This window comes from Fusarium keratoplasticum, chromosome 14 (genome assembly GCF_025433545.1).
Source record: "Fusarium keratoplasticum isolate Fu6.1 chromosome 14, whole genome shotgun sequence".
NCBI classification, from domain to species: Eukaryota; Fungi; Ascomycota; class Sordariomycetes; order Hypocreales; family Nectriaceae; genus Fusarium; species Fusarium keratoplasticum.
The window spans coordinates 565,639-585,073 of record NC_070542.1 but is presented as its reverse complement, the minus strand read 5'-3'; the positions used below and the strand labels follow the sequence as shown (position 1 = coordinate 585,073).

At 50.5% G+C, this 19,435-nt stretch overlaps 4 protein-coding genes across 4 annotated transcripts; 2 read left to right on the top strand and 2 right to left on the bottom strand.

The window, feature by feature from the left end:
- Positions 1–2,680: 2,680 nt before the first annotated feature.
- Positions 2,681–4,068, top strand: NCS57_01479400 (HAL protein kinase; the record flags this gene model as incomplete). The annotated part of the gene is made up of 2 exons (XM_053064381.1): positions 2,681–3,871; positions 3,935–4,068. The coding sequence occupies 2 exons, from the start codon at positions 2,681–2,683 to the stop codon at positions 4,055–4,057; spliced, it is 1,314 nt and encodes a 437-aa protein (XP_052906265.1). The 3' UTR covers positions 4,058–4,068.
- Positions 4,069–8,134: 4,066 nt separating this feature from the next.
- On the top strand, positions 8,135–9,996 carry NCS57_01479300 (Phosphate transporter; the record flags this gene model as incomplete). The annotated part of the gene is made up of 3 exons (XM_053064380.1): positions 8,135–8,599; positions 8,677–9,748; positions 9,806–9,996. 3 exons carry the CDS (start codon positions 8,135–8,137, stop codon positions 9,994–9,996), a joined length of 1,728 nt encoding a protein of 575 aa, XP_052906264.1.
- A 1,366-nt stretch (positions 9,997–11,362) lies between these two features.
- Positions 11,363–14,093, bottom strand: NCS57_01479200 (Potassium transport protein; the record flags this gene model as incomplete). The annotated part of the gene is made up of 8 exons (XM_053064379.1): positions 11,363–11,603; positions 11,666–11,721; positions 11,783–12,503; positions 12,565–12,679; positions 12,756–13,226; positions 13,282–13,683; positions 13,737–13,994; positions 14,057–14,093. 8 exons carry the CDS (start codon positions 14,091–14,093, stop codon positions 11,363–11,365), a joined length of 2,301 nt encoding a protein of 766 aa, XP_052906263.1.
- Positions 14,094–17,004: 2,911 nt separating this feature from the next.
- On the bottom strand, positions 17,005–19,435 carry NCS57_01479100 (uncharacterized protein; the record flags this gene model as incomplete). The annotated part of the gene is made up of 2 exons (XM_053064378.1): positions 17,005–17,211; positions 19,424–19,435. The coding sequence occupies 2 exons, from the start codon at positions 19,433–19,435 to the stop codon at positions 17,005–17,007; spliced, it is 219 nt and encodes a 72-aa protein (XP_052906262.1).

Genomic DNA, 19,435 nt, shown 5'->3' with positions numbered 1-19,435 from the left:
TCTTTCTCAACGAAGCCTATTAGCAGAGGTTCGCCAAATGACTAACGAGAGGGTAAAAGCAGTTCGAAGTAGTTCAGGGAATCCAGTGAAGAGGCTTGCTCCCTTGGTGACGGTAAGTATCCTAAGATCTCGTCTGTTTCTCGAGGAAATACCAAGCGAGCCGATATTGAAGGCCCTATCTTAGTTATCAAACCACCCACTTAGCGAAATTTGATCTACAGGGGATGGAAACCGAACCCATTTCATTAATTTGTGCCCGGCAGGCCCTGGTGGAATTTGATGATGCAATTTGCAAGCTCCTCCAAGTCATTGTTAGATCCTATCTTATTCATCCTTGAACTGTTGTTCGGCAACGCTCTCTAGAGACGTGGAGCGGATTTAGAAAGAGTAAAGCGCTGGTACTGGCTCATCCAATCTATTAACTAATCCCCCGTTTGTTCCACCCCAGCCTACATTACAGTCTCTGCCACTTACTCTAATTATTTTTATTTTAGCATATTGACTTTCGTTAGGGATCCTTACTCTTGTGCCTTGGGTAGAGTGTTATCTCAGAGACAGGCTCCATTTTTAATCAGCAGTGATCTTGTTGGATTGGACTGGACTGGATTTCGAGATCGGATCCAGTCCAGTTCAATGCACAGGGCTGGGGACTCCAGGAGCGCCAATGCAAATCCAATTCTCCAAATGAATTACAAGTATTCCGCATTTGCCAAAAGAGTCGCAGCGAGATCTACTGTTGGAAGAACTGAGAGTTCCCCCCTGAGCTTCAGGATCAAGATTAAAGTTTGAAGTCCTATGATTAAGGTTCAAAGTCCTAGATGGATCATTCAAAGATATAAGGCCCCAAGGGGCCTCTCATTGAGATCATAAAAACTTAACCAAGAATAATTACAATCTCGACAACAAGACTACCTTTTGTCAAGTGCACTCAGCATCCCTGCGTGACACAACAACATCTACTGCGGAATCGACCCTTAATGCTCTTGCGGTGGGTATTTAACATCTAAACACTGGGTTACCGCAGGCCCTCCTAAGCAGAATTTTCCTCATCAAGACGACCATCTTGATCGACGATCTGAAGGTCCTTATGCCCCATTCGAATTTTAGATCCCTCCCCAGACTGCCGAGTCCCCTACAGATTAGACTCCCTTCTAGTCTCCCGTGCTCAAAAAATATTCCGTGCAGGTGGGTCTACGATCCGAGGCACTCGCTGGCTGCAAAGATATCTCTCCTAAGCCTCGACCGCCGGTCGGAAAGCAGTATCTTGGCACTGTTGAAAGAGCATCCAGGAGTCATACGTGCTAGGTCCGGCTGTGGAGAGTAGCGATCCTTCTAATAACGGATAGGGTCAAAGGCTTCGCCCGCACCAAGCCGGATAAGGTCTGTTACAACGGCGGAAGTGTCAGTTGCCAAATTTCTGAAGCCGTGAATCCCGTCCAGCCAAATCCAGTCCATCCAAATCTACTCCAATGCTAGTCCAGTCCAACAAGATCACTGTTCGCAACTGTGAGGGACATGACAGCCAGTTCTGGTTGCGAGGGGTATCGTCTGCTGACTAGCATGCGCTCCAGCGCACGATTATAGGGGATGGCGGCGGTTGTCGAAGAATTTGGGGTGAAAGCCCTGGAGAGGAAGATACACTTGCTTTAATGAGATTTTTGAAGGGGAATCGGGTACGCGGTGGTTGGGTCGAAAGACGGATGAGAAATGACATACAAATCAAGACCGAGATGTGTGGGGTGAGAGCAATCACTTACCGGTGCCACGAAGAACTGGGCATTCTTGGCAGGCTAGGCTTGCTTTGGCAACAGCATTCCGTGTGCCGAATCAACGTCCAGAGGTCACAACACGCCAAGATCTTGCCAGAACCTTCCGCTGGAGACCCCGCCTTCCACTACCTGCATTCCGAGTGGATGAAGAGGCCATTAACCATGCAACGGCCGCGCTAGGTGAGAGGTCGCAATAAACCATCGGTTTCCTCTCCACTACTTACTGGGTTCACCCTGTCGTGCGTTCGAGATACGTACCGCGTATTCAACATTCTTTCTCCTCTAACTCCTCTCTCATTTCACTGGCACTCTGGCTCGGGGGTTATTCGCGGCGAGATGTCGCACAGCAGCACAACTGTGGAACCGATACGCATGTAGCACTGAAAGTGCCAACTCGAACCAACGGACAAGAGTCACATGCCGCAACCGAATAATTCCGTCTGCCCTAGGCACCAGGTCCGCCGCAAGCCTTGCTACGTAACATTGCCAAGATCCTTCCAAGACCTGCCAAGAACTCCCAAAATCTGATGGCCTAACAAATGCACGGTGCCACTCGGCGTTCCCCCACTCAGGTGCTCCGCCCAGTCCTGTGCATACTCTAGGATGACGAGTCCTTATGCGGCACATAAAGGCCAAGCACACTCACTCGCCGCGCCGGAAACGTCGACGTCTACCTCGACTAAATTTCCCCAGGTAGGAGCAGAAACCATTATAAGCGAGCCCATTCTCTACTTCAGCCCATCTTTATTGCCAACGGAGAAGTCGGGGTCCCCTGTTACAGTTATCGAATTGAACACCGCACTGTAGTTTGCTTTCTGCCCACTGAACCACCCTCTTTCGGGTCCATCGCCTATCCACCAAGACGAACTTCGTCGAAGGGTCATATTCGCGACCATCCTCAGATCTTTATCATGGAGGGCTATCCAAGTGAGCGCTCACCGGGTGCTCTGCTGCAACAAGCGGGGAAAGGCTCCGCTAAGGAGACACTGAGGCGGATATTCTCTAAAAGAAACATCAAGCCGACATCGCTGCAGAACAACGCCGCTACCCCCAACGCTATCCAGAGCGGTAGGCTGCCGATCGCTATTAGTAGCTTGGACGCCCCAGACAGCCCTGTGCTGCCCTCGGCCTCGGCTGCAGATCCAGCCCCTCATGCCCGAAAACCGTTATTAACGGATCAGAACCTGGACGAAGGTCCTCTGATTTCGGAATCCACCACTTTCGACGGCGGCAACGTCGCGCCGCTGCGACGGTTCATCGCGCTGCAAGGAGGACATGAGCATCATCTCGAGCCAAGGCTGCGCCAAGAGACCCTGTTAGGTTTATGGAAGAAGCTACTGAGCAAGGACCAGCCGTCGGAGTTGTTGGCGAAGTACGGCAAGTGCCGCGAAGAGGTGGGATATGGGACGTCCGGCATCGTGCGCATCACGCACAAGAAAAAGGAGAGTGGGACTGGCGAAGACCTATACGCGGTGAAGGAATTCCAGCGTCGGTCAAGGGAGGCGGAGGATAAGTATATCAGGCGCTTGACGGCTGAGTTCTGCATTGTCAGCGAGCTGCGCCATCCCAATGTGATACGCACGCTTGAACTACTGACGGATGCGAAGGGGAACTATTGCCAGGTGATGGAGTACTGCGAGGGTGGTGACCTGTTCACGCTAGTGCACTCGGCGCGGAAGCTAGAGATTCAGGAGGCGGACTGCTTCTTTAAGCAGATGATGCGCGGTGTTGAGTATATGCATGAGATGGGTGTAGTGCACCGTGATCTCAAACCTGAAAATTTGCTGCTTACTAGGAATGGCGGACTCAAGATCAGTGATTTCGGCAACAGCGACTGCTTTCGTATGGCATGGGAGAACGACGTCCATATGGTGTCTGGGCTATGCGGTTCAGGGCCATATATAGCTCCAGAAGTGTATATGGACCAGGAGTACGATGGCCGAGCAGTCGATGTCTGGGCATGCGGTGTCGTTTACATGGCAATGCGTACGGGTAGTTTCCTCTGGCAAAAAGCAGAGAAAGATGAAGATGAGCTATTTGCACAATACCTCGAGGATCGTCGTCAGGAGGAGGGATTCAGCCAGATTGAGTCGTTAAGCTCAGTAGGTTCCGTTTCGTCATGCCTGGCTCTTCACGATCAGTCTACTGACGTATAGATCGTTTAGTTAAGCTGTCGGAATACCATCTACTGCATGTTAGATCCGACTCCATCTCGCCGTATCACGGCATCACAAGTCTTGCGGTCCGAATGGGGTCGAGGAATACAACTCTGCCAGGCGGCCTGCTAGCGCCAGTATAATCGAGTGCGTCGCCACCTTTCGCAAGGTCTCCAGAAGCTGGAAAGGTTGGGATGAGGCTTGATCCAGATACTGTCATGTCATCACACCATAGCTATGAGCTTTTATTAGTCCTACAGATGGATGGCTAGGAATCGGCGTATATTTGATCGGGAAACTGCTGTATGAATCTGAAGCTGCGCTATGGTTGTATGCATTTGCCCAATTCTGCGAGACGGTACACCCCATTGAATATCAGTTTCTTCTCAGGTATACATCCCGTTCCTTACGTAAACTTTAGCAATCTAGCTCGCAACAAATGTGCCACTGATGCTGTTGATGATTTGGCATATCCCTTGGCGCGAGGATTTCATGAATATCTGGCTGCCGGGCTAACCCTGTATACACAGCGTTCGGTCTATGTGCGTCGCACTGTTCACGCTGATTTAAGTCGAGTCTGCGAGGGGCCTGTCCCGGTGTTTGAGTTTTCTTCTAAGTAAAGTTGTTTGGATACATAGACAAGGAATCCCGAGTATGCATGAGCGGCGTTTATGTGGACAAACACGAGCCATATGGGTGGCCGACGGTTCGGGCAAAGTCGTCTGCATTGTTCATTCCTGCAGATGAGTGTTATTTCGGAAAACTAGCATATATTAATTTGAGTGAGTGCATCCTGCGATTTCCGCTGATGATTCTATCATTTCATGAAGGTTTAATCCTGTCTCTTGAGATCACTTTCCTAATTATACAATGATTGGTGTCCTATGATACTCTATGCCCACCTAGCTTCGTGCCTGTTAACTGCTACGCCACTGTTGAATAAAATGGCAAGGAATAATGACAATGATCAACTCTAAGGTGACCACTGTTGGCACTAACCAATTGAGCCTTTCTGTTGACACCCTCATAGGTAAGTGCTTTTCTTTGGCTATGTTGCATCAGGTTGTCAATAGGCACGACGAGGTGTGATGGGGATGGCCAACTGCTTCTAGTATTCAACCAGAGTTAGATTTGGTAAATTGTTGAATTTCCTCTTATCTTCACTACATTCGTAATTGAGGGTAATCTTAGTCGAAGGCGAAAAGGACAAATGTTCAAATTGTTATTTCCATCAGTTATATCGTTCGAAATATAAAAACATATCTCGACACCTCGGTGATTCCATGCGTACAAGCCTTCGGGACAGGGATTTTGTTCTTAATGACTCGTTGCGTCTGTTAGTGAGCTGTTCGTTGATTAGCGGGGTATCAATTTGGTCGATGTCGTTTAGAACAGAGCGATTGGTGAGCGGAAAAGGGCCAAGCCTACTCGAGCCAAAGAGAGGAACTCTGGAGCACCGGAAGGATTCCAACAAGTCGGAATCTCGATGCCCACCACACGAGGGCGGCGGTAGAATTATTTGATGTTCTCTCGTAATACGGACATGGTTCGAGACAGCTAGCGAGGCAGAAATTGAGGAATATGGATACAAAGCTTGCATAAAGCTGAGAGAAGTGAAGACGAACAGTTAAACACTTTCACTGGGACGCTCTATCCAGCCATGGTTCTCCATCCTCGACTACCTTGGACATACAATGAATGATCCTCAGCCAATAGCAGGCCAACTTGAGCTTGGATAGCCTCCTCATCGGGGCGTCTTCTGCATCTTCATGACCAAATAAGTCTCGAAGAACAATCTCATGGGGGTAAGGCTACTGGTTCCTATTTTCTCCCCAGGGACTACATGGACTCCGTTCTACGATCGCCAGTAAATATTCCCACCGCAACCCCAGAACATGAGCTGACATTTAACAAGAAACAATGATTGTCGTTAGAAGCGAATGAGGCAACGACGGCCAAGATATGCGTGAGGAGTAGTTGGCGGTTTAGCAGACCGAGGGCAGTCCAACATCTGGGAGCATCATCTCAGGACGTTCACGATGCAGAGTTTCGCGATCGCGTGGCTTAACTCGTCCAAAGGGCTCCAAGAGACATCACCGAAGCTCTCCACGATCCGGGACTCTTTCCATCGAACAAACGAAGCATTGCGCTTCTGTCCAAGCACAAAAAGTTAAGGAAACATGGAAGACGCGAGAAAGAAGGGGTGGCGATACAAGGGCAGGGGCCTGGTGAGGATGGCATTCCAAGAGCGCTAAACCTTTTTAGATACCGAGAAGTCGGCCGAGAGCGTGCCAAGAATTTTTGGGGGAGGGCATCGATGGGTTCGCATGGGGGAGAACTTCACGAGAAAATCCGGCTTCCATCCAGTCTCTGGCAACGTTCGTTGCCGCAGCATGTGGGAGAAGAGGCGCCACAGCGAACCATAGGAAGAGAGTCTGTGCGATAATGGTCAACATTTACCATTGCTCCTCAGGTTTTCGACTTCAAATGATTTTTAAACGACTTCTGAGCGCGAACAATGTTATCAATCATGCTCTCGATAGGATTTTTTCGTAAGACCTCCATGGTGCGATGAAAACTGTCGTGGCCCGTGAAGAAGGTTCCTTTCAGCCAAGCGTGGCGGTTGTCGGTGTTAAGAGCCTCCTCGTTGCAACGTGCTCGAGGCATGCAGACTGGCTGGTCAAAAAGTTTCACTGACATGGAGGTGGCTGATCAAAGGAGGACACTGCTGATCCATCGTCGGCTGATGGATGCCAAGAGTGGGGGCGGTAAGTTCGACCAAAATCCTCTCCGCACCTGGTTCGTGAACGTACATAGCTACGGTCCACTACTGGTCGGCTGTTCACTGCGGCCTGTGGTTTCCCATTCGCGTTCGTTGCCACAAGGCATTCGCCACTCAGGTGGACCTCTCACCCATCCTAGCCTCCAAATGCACGATCAATGGGAACGAAGGGTGCAATTATGGGAGGGGAAATTAGCACGCGACACAAATCCCAATCCATCACCGACGCTACAGGTGCAAGTGCAGGCGAGAATGTTAGCGGGCAGGGTCCGACATAAACGTAGCTCATTACAGGACGAAGCATGGAGTAAGGCAGAAGTGGCTAAACGGAGCCAACAATCAAGTGGGTGGTAGATTTGTTGACACCAGCAACAGCTAGCCATACACCATCTGTCGATCTCATCCGAGCTTCAAGAGAAGCCGAGGCTCCTTCACGTGTTCTACGGGCTCAGATGGCCAGACGGCCAGACGGTGATAGATTCAGGTTGCCATTCTCATGCGGAGCAGCGGATGCTTCAGGTGCAAGCTCTCGTGATCGGCGAGCTTGGTTGACTCCCGCAGGCCCCGCTTCTCGCTTGTCTATCTAGAAGCCGCGGCCTGGCGAAATGTTTCTGGGGAGCTCAGCGGATAGGGCTTGCGCCATGCATTGAGTCTCGGTATCCTAATCGAGCTAGGACCTCAGGTGCTGAGGGGGAAGGGCAAAAGAGACGGGCCATATCATGGATCATGGCCAAGACGACAATCCGGAAATCCATGTTGGGTAGGGATGCAGAAGTCCCATAAGCCAACTCTAATCGTGAATAAAGCCAGGCCACTTACCTCCTTGGGCGTAGTCCGTGATGGCTTGCGGATGGCTGCACAGGCCAAGACCTGTGGGGGTACCACACAAAGATCGTCCTGGTGGCTTTCAGCCAATCAGGAACAAAGACAATTCCCACGTGCAGAAGGTCAATGTCAGAGTGGCTGCTTGGAATCAACTGTTGCAGGCACCCTCGTTTTGTATCGGACGGTTGTGGCATGAAATTTCACGACAGAGAATACAGAAGCCAAGGGGCCAAGGAACCAGGACCAGGACCTTTTCTGAGTGTCGTTTCGTTTTTCTTGGGACGCTCGATATGTGGCTGGGGCGACCCGCAAGTCCTGTATCTTCTCTTGGATTTCTCTACATCCCCACTCACATATTTATTCATCCTTTTGCTCCTCTTAAACTCCCTCACCCTTCTTCTCCTCAATCACATCCTTAACTATCTTCCACCTTCTCGCCTTTCGCTCTTGCCTTTGCAAAGCAAACTCACCACCATAGTGTCACTGCCTGGTGGTTTCTACCGCGTCGCTCTTCTCTCTTTCTGGTTATACCCCCATATCTTCTCCAAGCAGCATCTACACAAGCCGAGAGATTTTCTTCGGAAAGCTTCAATACTGCCACGATGGCCGTCCTCGGGCAGTACGACTACCTCTTCGCAGTCGGTACCATCTTTGCCTTCCTCGATGCCTGGAACATCGGAGCCAATGATGTCGCCAACTCTTGGGCCTCTTCCGTATCCTCCCGTTCCATCACCTACTTACAAGCCATGTGTGGTGCCTCCGTGATGGAGTTCAGTGGCGCGCTCGGTGTTGGTGGTCGTGTCGCTGATACAATCCGAACAAAGATTGTCGACGTCGAAGCCTTTGACGAGAGCCCGGCTCTGCTGATGCTTGGTATGGTCTGCGCCGTGATTGCCTCTTCTGTCTATCTCACTATTGCTACCCGCTTCGGTTTCCCTGTTTCTACCACCCACTCCATTCTCGGTGGTGTTCTGGGTATGGGCGTCGGTGCTCTGGGTGGTTCTGGGATTACTTGGGTTGGCTACAAGGATGATGGCTCGCTCGATATTCAGAAAGGTGTCGTCCAGGTAAGTGATTCCTTGACGCCTATAAATGTTCCTCTAGCCCCTTGCCGCAACGTTACCAACGCCGCTTTTCCGACTAGGTCTTCCTCGCGTGGATTATAGCTCCCGTACTTTCCGGCGCCTTCGGCGCTATAATTTTCCTCTTCACCAAGTACGGCGTTCTTCTCCGCAGTAACCCAGCCATGAGGGGCCTTATCCTCGTTCCCTTCTACTTCTGGCTTACTGGCTCTCTCATTACTATGCTGCTCCTTTGGAAGGGTGGCTCTTACGAGGTTAGCCTTAGTGGTGCTGAGATTCCTGGTGTCATCGTCGCCGCCGGTGCCGCATGGGGCCTTCTCATGGCCGTTTTCCTCGTTCCCTGGCTGTACCGTGTCGTTATCAAGGAGGATTGGCAGCTCAAGGGCTACCATATTTTCCTCGGCCCTCTCCTGCTCCGCCGAGGCCCTGTACCCCCTCCCCCGGCCGACTTCAAGGGCGTCGTTCGCAACTTCTACGAGGGTCATCTTACCCGCGAGGAGCTTGAGGCCCGCCATGCCCAGCGCGCCGCCGACCTCACTGGCGACATCGAGGGTCAACGCGAGAAGAAGACCGCTATTGATAATGACACGGAGCAAAATTCTCCCGATAACACCCAAGTCACCCCGCACAAGTCTCTGATCGGACCCAAGCCTCATGCTCCCTGGTACTCTGGTGCCTTTGTTTGGTGGGCCATCAAATTTGCTATCTTGCGCGGTGTCGACCGAGATATCGTTAGCTCCCAGAGCGAGAAGTCTGTTGTTGCTGGTGATGTGGAGGAGATCCATGCCCGAGCCCGCCATTTTGACAACCGTACTGAATTTCTTTACACTTTCCTCCAAGTCATGACTGCTGCCGCTACTTCTTTCACCCACGGTGCTAACGATGTGGCTAACGCCGTGGGTCCCTACGCCTCCATATACCAGATCTGGCAGTCTGGAGCGGTTCCTGGCTCCAAGGCTCAGGTCCCTATCTGGATTCTCGCCTTTGGCGGCGCTGGTATTGTGATCGGCCTCTGGACTTACGGCTATAATATCATGCGCAACCTGGGTAACCGTGTCACACTCATGTCCCCTGCTCGAGGGTTCTCCATGGAGCTTGGCACTGTCATTACCATTATCCTAGCCACTCGACTTAGTGTGTAATTTCCCATGTTTTTTTTCCGCAGCTACATATACTAACCGAGTCTTTTAGAGCTACCTATCTCCACTACTCAGTGCATTACGGGTGCTATTGTCGGCGTCGGTCTCTGCAACGGCGACTGGCGGTCTATCAATTGGCGCATGGTCGGCTGGATCTATTTAGGTTGGTTTATTACTGTTCCAACGGCCGGGCTTATGTCTGGAATTCTGATGGGTTTTATTACCTACGCGCCTAACTGGTAGATGGTTCGTCTGCTAGCAAACTAGGATCAAAGCGCTTATCATAGGCATCCACGATGAACGCTGCGTAATGAGCGTTGCCTACTTTTTGTTTCCTTTATATGGGTAAATTGAATGTTTGTCCAGACTACTCTTCGAGCCCTTCGTTCTTGATCACTCATTTGAGTCTACCGTGATACCGCGGCGCCCCTCAATCCTAGGGGATAATGCTTTGACTGGGATATGGTATTATAGAAATCTTTGACCAATAGTCTGTAGACGATATTCGGCCTGCAATTTACGCGACTCTATTATTATGTCTTGTGGTTAGGTTATTTCGCCTAGCCACGACCTCAGCTCAACTCGGATCGTCTTCGATCCGCATTGCTTACTCCACTCCCACGTTCTCCTTAACTTTGGTTCAATAATAGAAAACCCGGACACGCTACGAAATGTTGTCTCCTTTCTGCAGTCTTAAAAACGTGAAACTATGCTCTAACCCGATGTCTTCTGCTAGCATCAAGTTGAGGGAAAAAAAATCTCGGCTTGCCCCGGCAACGTCGCTACCCGCATCTGGGTGATTTACTGGATGTGCCTAGGCCAGCCTGGCCGCCATGAACGGGGCCGTAGACAATGTCTGCAGATCTCCCATAATATATGGGCAGAGTGCTGTGATGAGCCACAGCGTGTAGGGTGCTGGGATGGGGCGGCATAGGGGATTGCCGTCAGCCTCTCGTTGATATTAGATCTTGAACCCATGGCATCAAGCAGCCGAGCAGAAGGCTGAGGAGAGACCGAGGCTGCCCTACTTTCTCACTCTCCAGGAATGCCATCTTCCGGTACAAAGAGTCCTTTGCTGGTTCCAAGCATTACTCCTAGCCATGACTTTGGAGCTAAATTGATGACAGCATCATCGACTGGATATAGCGTGTTACAACTTGGGCTAGCATAGACTGGGATAAGTTGACGAGCTGCCTAATATTTGGCCGTTAAATCAATGCACTTCTATGGTGCTGATTTCGTGTAAATTACGACGTTCGAGCTTGACATGCTTGACGATGAGAAGGCTGAGAAGTGGAGAATTCCGTAATCCGCTCAGCAGCAGTCCCAGTCATACGGCTGAACCTAGTTTTTTGCGTCTTCTGGTCATAAACTTGGGAGGCGACGTAAAAAAGGACTTTCCCCGCTAGAGACATGTATTGGTAACGTGAATTCGATCAGATAAGGTTATCCAAGGTCCAAAGGTTATCTTTATAACCATGTATTTCCGCGAGACACTAAGAAAACCGATGGCCAGGCGATAAGAGGCCTACTGACCCCATGGCTTCGTATGCTTGAACAACCGCCTATTGATAATGTACCATCTAGATGCCTTTGTAAACTCCACTTTCTACGTGGCTTCATTGTCAATCTCGCCAGTCAATAGAGGTCTGCGAGACGGGAGTGGCTCGGCGTTGTCATCGACAAGGCGTTCGCTTGGCAACTGGATGGCGCGGTCAACTTCGTAAGGTAAGCCGCGATGACGGCCTCGAATCATCATAGCGCATATGACAAGCTTGCTACAGACGGAGAACTGGCCAGACAAAGACGTCTGAACGCCCGGGTGACCGAGACTGAGGCCAACGTTACCACTGCAGGAGGATAAGTCTCAGACCTTAGCTACATGATGAGGGAGGGATAGAACAAAACTTACTATGCCGAGGTTACCTCGAAGAAGATAGGAAACACAGAAAATTCCTGCGATTGGAGCTATTATTATCATATTTTCAAGGCGAAGCATAGGGCAAGTTGGTAGAGGTGAGATACTCACAGGTTGTGAGGTATCCATGATCTTATCTGACTCGGCAATACAAATAAGAAAGATCCCCAGGAATATATACCAAAGATCGAAACTGAGTTGATTTCGCATGTGCGCCATGACGTACTTGCCGCCTGTCTTAGCCTCTTCCGGGTTAACCTGCTCAGGAGCGTATTTTCCCAGCGCCCGCTCCTCGTACGTATTAGAGGCACGAATAGTCAAGGCAATAGGATAAACAGAGATGTACATCATCACCAGTAGGCTAAACTGTGCGGCCGGGTTCAGTCCGGAGAGATCGAAGGTAGATGTTCCCGTATGACGTGATGAAGCGGCTTGAAAGATGGCTGCTAAGATGCGCTGGGCAAGTGGTAGGTCCGTGACGGATGGGTTGTCAAGGTCTAGGACGATAAGCAGCAGCACATCCAAGAAATTTAGGCCGAAGAGGATGCCGAAGAGAATCCACGTTGGGCGACTTGGGAACAGGAGCATACAACATCGGCGTGGGTGCTCTAGAAGGAAAGCTAGTGGTCCTCGCAGGGCCGAATTCTTGGGTACAAGCTTGTAGAAGCTCCAAATGAGGAGACGTAGAAAGATGGGATAGAAGTTGTACCCGGTATAGGCCAGAAAAGTCATGACTAGCATCGGAAAAGTCGCGTCGCGAAAATGGACCATGGAATCCGGTGTTAAAGTGAAACCGAGATTATTCGCCATGGTTTGCGCAGAATAAAAAGCCCTATTGCAATGAGTAAAGCAGAGCAACGCAGGGCCGGGTGGAGCGAGAGGAACGGACTCACCACCAAATCTTGTTCTGGCCTACCTCGTCGAGGTAGTCGGTGTACTTGGAAGGGGCATGCTGAATCCAAGGCAGAAGACAGATGACTCCCAAAACGTGCAAACCCACAAAGTATCCTTCCATCGAGTCAGCTTCGGCCCCCACGTGAATAAGCTTACAAAGAGGTGATCCCCTTCCGTCTATAAGACTCACCAATACAAATCCAGAGAAGGAGTTTCAAGCTGCGATATTCAATGCCACCCAAAAGCTCCCGTTCCTCAGCGGACAGACCATGAAATTGCGAGTTTCTTCCAATAGTTACCTGTGAAGACAGCTGGGGTAGGTCAGACACTCGGGTGTATGGTGCTGAAGGCCGCGAAGCACCGCGGTCACTCTTACTTAACTCGCGACTGCGGTTACATATTTGGCCTAGAACAAAAATAGACGATGCGACACGCTCAATAGAAGTGGCTCGCTCCAGACTAAGGCGCTCACGACTGCGCCAGCGGGAGTCTCTGCTCATTCTGCTAGTCGTTGGGGTGATAGGCTTTTGGATGGTCCCTTCATCTGTACTGACAGGAACGTCTGTCGAGATAGGTTGCGATTCCGATATGTTTACCGTACTATCCTCTATATATCCCATGGAGCCGCGCTGGCCTTCTCGGGTGGTGGGGAACGAACATCCTACCCAAGATTATTCTCAATCCAATAAAATAGCTAATTAGTTGATGCGTCTTACTGCGGTCGCGCCCGCCAAGGGGTGGGTTGTAGATGGTTACGGAATCTCTCCGATGGCCTTGCAACGTCGAATCAAAAGTGATGCGAAGGCTCTGGTCGAGTTTCGCTTGTTGTTCTGGTAGTGGCAAAGCGGCCTGCTTGTGGATAAGCCCAGAGCACTCGTCATCTAGCGGCTCCCTTAGTTTAGCCGTGGGATTTTGGGAGAGCAAAGCTGAATCTCGGTTTGCAGGACCCTCGCTGTTCTTATCGGGGCAGTCCCCGTTATGCCCTGTATTCTCTAGAGCTGGAGAAAAAGAGACGGCGTTAGGCCAATCGGGAAGCTGGATCTCGAAGTCGGCAGTGAGCGGTCTACCTGGACGATCGCCTTGCGCTGTATAAGATTTCCAGCGGAGCATGGACGGAGCTATGCGTGCATCAGCGTCATAAGCAAACTATGGCGGGCAATGATAGCAATACCAACTTGCTTGAGACGCCGCTCGAACCAGTAGAGTCGAGTTGCGATGACCACGATATTGATCACAGCCATATGGGCAATGGTGGGAATAACGTAGATGACAAGTTGTTGGTATGTCTTGAGATTTTTGACGTCAAAAGTGTTGAGGCCGGATTCTGTAGACGCGCTGGCGCCGAAGAAGAAAGCATCTATAGCAGCGACATTACCGTAGGGTAAGATCACGGCAAAGCCGACTAGGCCAACCACGATAATATAGGCATCTGGAATGTGGATTAGCCCTTGTCAGTCTGCCTGAGAGCTTCGTGCGATATGGCAAACCCACAGTGTAGTGTGAAGAAATTTATGGAAGGTTTCCACATGGCGGTGAAACACGTCGTGTAGCAGGCTTGATATCCTCAAGACCTGTTTATTTGGGGCAGGGAGAAAAATAAGCAAGGGGACAGTTAGGGGTACAGTAGTTATTATAGCCACTTGCACGGAGCCCGCTGAGGGCTCCTTTGGGTGGGGTTCGGTGGCTTGGCATTGGTGGCTTAGGCTTTCAAAACCAATCTTAAGCCACGCTGGGGTGACACGCGGCCCCCCAAAAGCCTGGGCTAGAAACATGACTTGGAACCACCGAGATTTCATGGCCATGCCACGGCCAGGTGGTCACAGGCGGCAGAATGACCCCGTTGGAAGGAACAACATGTCCCCGCTCACGCCGAACCAAGTGAGCCAAGCCCGCTTACTCACTCGTCCCAAGTGAGCCGCAAGGTGTGACGATCGTAGGATTCCCAAGGGATAAACCGGTCGCGCTGGGTTTATGTTGGCAGAGGGGATGCAGGCGTTGTCTTGAACAGGGTGTAAGTCACGTCTGGTAATGTGCTCAAGGGTATTGAGTGTAACCAAGTTGTATTGATAGCTGAGGTAGCTGTTACATAGGAAAGTGCAAATGAGCGTGTTCTATACTTCGTGATGTCCCCTGGGAGCGCTGGGAGCGTTGGGAGCGTTGACGATACAAGCCGTCGCTCCGGGTCGCTCCATCACTCCTACTGTGGTTCGCCGGGCTGGCTGACTCATTACTTCCTTTCCCGTGGGCGCCCGCTACAGAGGCGCCCGGGCGCGCTTTTAGATTTTTTACGTTTTGAATTTTACAAAATTAGTAGAATTTATTTAAAAATTAAGAGAAATTATTTATGATATCTATTATATTATATCTATATATATATCTTACTTTAATTACTATATCTTTAATATTCAATTAGTTATAAGGTATTTAAAGGGGCCCCATAGGGACACGCCTAGGCGCGCCTCCACTCGCGAACGCGTAGGCGTGCAGATTATGTCAGCCCTCAATTTGGCTTAAACCCCACAGTCGCAGTTTCAGGGGCTCCGTCTGTTGCTGCCACTGCTGAACACAACTACAGTCTCCAGGAGCGGGCTTCCGCTATGGCCCAAGCAACATTTCCTGATGATGTGCTCCCGCCGGAGGGTACATACGATTCACGAGAGGCTCTACTCGCAGCTATCAACGAATGGGCAGCACCCAGAGGATACGCATTCATAACTGGGAGGTCTTCGCGATCAACTAGTGGAAGGCAGATTGTTACATACGCATGTGATCGGTGGTGTCGTCCACCTAGCGCCTCAAAAGATCGCCAGCGCAAGACTACTACACGAGGAACCAATTGTCGGTTCTCAATCATTGCGAAGGAATCCCTGGATAAGGCGACCTGGTCTTTAAGGCATCGTCCAGACAGCCGATTTTCCTTACACAACCACGAGCCAAGCTGGCACAAATCGGCTCATCCAGTCCATCGGCAGCTCTCTGATGCGGACAAGTCAACAGTCAGCCGCCTTACGAATGCCGGGGTAGCGCCAAAGGATATCAGGACTTATATCCGTCAGAACTCGAACACCATTGCAACCCAGCAAGATATCTATAATCGTATCGCAGATAGCAAACGAGAGCTGTGTGAGGGACAGAGCACTATACACGCCTTTGCTAACCAGCTGGATAAGGAAGGGTTCTGGAACCGGATGCAGCTTGATTCAGATGACCGAATCACGGCAGTGTTATTCGCCCATCCAGAGTCATTGGCATACCTCCAGGCTTATCCAGACCTACTTTTCCTGGACTGCACATACAAGACGAACAAATATGGGATGCCACTCCTTGATATGATTGGCGTTGATGCCTGCCAGCGATCCTTCTGCATCGCCTTTGCATTCCTTAGTGGCGAGACTGAGCAGGACTACCTATGGGCCTTGGACCGGCTCAGGTCCCTGTATGAACTCTGCAATACAAGGTTTCCATCTGTTATCTTAACAGACCGCGATAAGGCTTGTATGAACGCCGCAGAGATCTGCTTTCCATCTTCAATCTCGCTGCTATGCCTATGGCACGCGAACAAGGCAGTCCTCCGCTATTGCCAGCCGACATTCGTGCGCCACCAACAAGGATCGGAGGCCTATCAGCAGGGTCTGAGCGATTGGAGTGAGTTTTTTCAACCACTGGCACTCAATTATGAAGTCACCAGACGAAGAGGCCTTTGATCAGCGCGTACAAGAGCTTGAAAGGCGCTACCTACCGCAATACATTGAAGAGGTTGGCTATATCAAGGCCAATTGGCTCGATCCATACAAGGAAAAGCTGGTGAAGGCTTGGGTTGATCAGCACCCTCATTTTGGTAATGTAGTTACCTCGCGGGTTGAGGGTATCCATGGGCTCCTTAAGAGCCACCTCAAGAAATCTACGCTGGATCTCTTCGAGGCTTGGAGGGCTATGAAGCATGCGCTTCTTAATCAATTAGCCGAACTGCGATCCAACCAAGCGAGACAGCAAATGAGAATACCAATTGAGCTCTCTGGATCACTATATAGTGCCATACGTGGCTGGGTATCTCACGAAGCTTTACGCAAAGTTGAAGAACAGCGGAAGCTGCTCTTGAAAGAAAACCTGCCTAGTTGCACCGGCGCATTCTCTCGATCTCACGGCCTCCCTTGCGCCCATACTCTCAAGGCTCTACAAGAACAAGGTCAAGCCCTTCGCCTAGAGCATTTTCACACGCATTGGCACCTCAATCGCCATGGTGTTCATCAGTTACTACTAGAGCCTCGGCATCGACCTGATCGAATAGCCGCCGGTTCGACTACTGGTAGACCGCAATCAAGCACCCAGAGAGAGCCAAGTGCATTCGAGGCAGTTCAGGCAACAGTACGGCCAAAGGCACAACCCAAATGCAGCAGATGCCACCAAGTAGGTCATAGAATGACTTCAAAGGCATGCCCTCAGCGATACGAGGAACTTTTGCAGTCGTCAGCATCGTCGGCGCAGGTAGGGGCAATGCCAGCGGCGTTGCCGTCGGCATTATCAGGGCAGGTACGACCAGTGCCGACGACATCTTCATCAGCACCATCTTTGCAGGCAGGGGAAGCTCTAAGACCAATGTCTTCAGGGTCATCAGGGCAGGCAAGGCCAATCAGGGATAGTGCTAGCTGCATTGTTGTTAGTATCGACGACACAGACAGTACAGTGCCGGCAGCATCATCATCAGCACCGTCGGCTCAGGCAAGGATGGTGCCGGCACCTAGGTATGATGACCCGCGGGCTATCTATCAGAGATATGTTGCTGCTCGAGATGCCTGGTACAAGGCGCAGCCTCGTGGCAGTATTAAAACCAACCAGCAATATCGGAGGGCGCTAGGTCTACCTCTGCGGTATGACAAATCAAGCTATCAGTGGTGTCTCGATTGGAAGCAGATGGGCAAGCGCTGCGATACGCCAACTGGCTCTAGAGATTGGACTAAAGAGGAGATGATGGCCTACCTAGATTGGAGCAAAGCAGAAGATGACCGGGTCGAGGCTCAGGTAGCCACGGAGATGGAACGCATGCCTTTTTCTAGTAGAAGAGGTATGTGTGATATTTGGGAGGCGGCAGCGGCAGATGGCGAGGCCCAGCAGGCTATTTATTCAGGTAGATAATCAACTATTCCTCACCGTTCGGGATCATAGGATTTTAGTACTCAGTAGTAGTAGTAGAGTTTATAGGATTTTAAGAACTACCTCAGAACTCGGAATTACAGCTGTGCGGGGTTTAAGCCAAATTGAGGGCTGACATAATCTGCACGCCTACGCGTTCGCGAGTGGAGGCGCGCCTAGGCGTGTCCCTATGGGGCCCCGTATTTAAACCTGCGCTTAGTCATTATTCATTAAATTCACGCGCCCAGGTGCGCGATTAGTCTCATTCAACTTTCAATAATTATAATAAAATTAAAGAAAGTTATAATAAGAAAATTAGGATCATAAGCATATTTATGATGCTATTACATATTACATACAGAGTTTTTATAATTTAATATAAATGAAATGTTAGATTATTATAGAAAACGTAAAAAAATCTAAATGCGCATCCGGGCGCGCATGTAGCGGGCGCCCTTTCCCGTGTGGTCCAGATGACGTAACAGGGTTTCAGCCTCAAGCTGGCAGACCATGCTTCAGCTGCTGAAGATAGGATGCTGAACACTTGGAGAAATTGGCCTTCAAGCAGGCCTGTCACACATAATCGAGCGAGGCGAGACCAACCAGCGGATGAGGAAGAATGTAGGGTTTTCGGGAGACGCGAGCAGAATGGCGCAGAACTGTAAATAGCCTAGCGTACTTGAATTAATTTCATTCATTCAGTAACAGGGTTTCTGCCATGGCCTACCGCCTGCTGCGGTTTGGACCGTGGCAACTATGATCGCTACTATAGCGATTATAGCCCAACCTTTTGCCCTGCGGCGTGACGGTTAGGGGTACCGTTACAGATCGGGCCTGATTTTACGGACATCAAAATTTGGAATTTATATGGGAGGATCGAAATTTTGGTGGTGTATTAGGTATGGGTGTCCACTAGGTGGTGCCGGATGGTACGGCATGTGGACTCTTCAGTTGATGAAGATGCTACAATACAATGCAGTCCAAAGGAGAGCATGACGGTGATGATGACGAAGAAAAGAATGATGAGGATTAAGAAGATGAAGAAGAGGAGAAGGACTACAATGGAGATTACGGTTAAGACCGCTGAGTGGAGCGATACTGGATCAGTCACAATTTGGTCATCCGGCACTGAATAGGCTAAAAATACTGCGTCACCCCATGCACGTTGGATTGTGGTGCAAGGGGTAGCATCAGCCGAAGGCTGTCCGCGGGCTGGGCAGGCTATTGCCACTGGTCCAGTCGTCTAGCCATTCTTGGTATTGTGTATCTTGTAAGGATTCCGTGTAAGAACCTGGCGTCTCCTAAGCTCCTAATCCCTCATCTTCATCTTCATGCCATCCGGGGGAGACTCGTAGATCAGGCGATTCCGATCAAATGGCGCATCCAACATCAGACCCTCGAGCGTTTTCACACGAGAGACAGCCACGTAGCTCAAACCAGTCTGAAAGTCCCGACAGGAGAGATCGGTAACGATCATGTCTTCTGTGATGCTTTGTGACTTATGCACGGTAATTACGTAGCATACTATCAGGGGAAACTAGGTGCGAGTGCAGAGCGTAGCTCTAATGAGGAAGTCCCTCTCAACTAGGAGAATCGGGACAATCTTCCTGCCGTCAGGGGTGGTCAGGAACACCGGTCCGCCATAACTATCAAACTCCATCATAATAACACAGGGAGGGTCTTGGATGGGGTCGGCCCCGGGTGCCCAGCCGATATCGTAAACTATACCGCGAGCGCCAT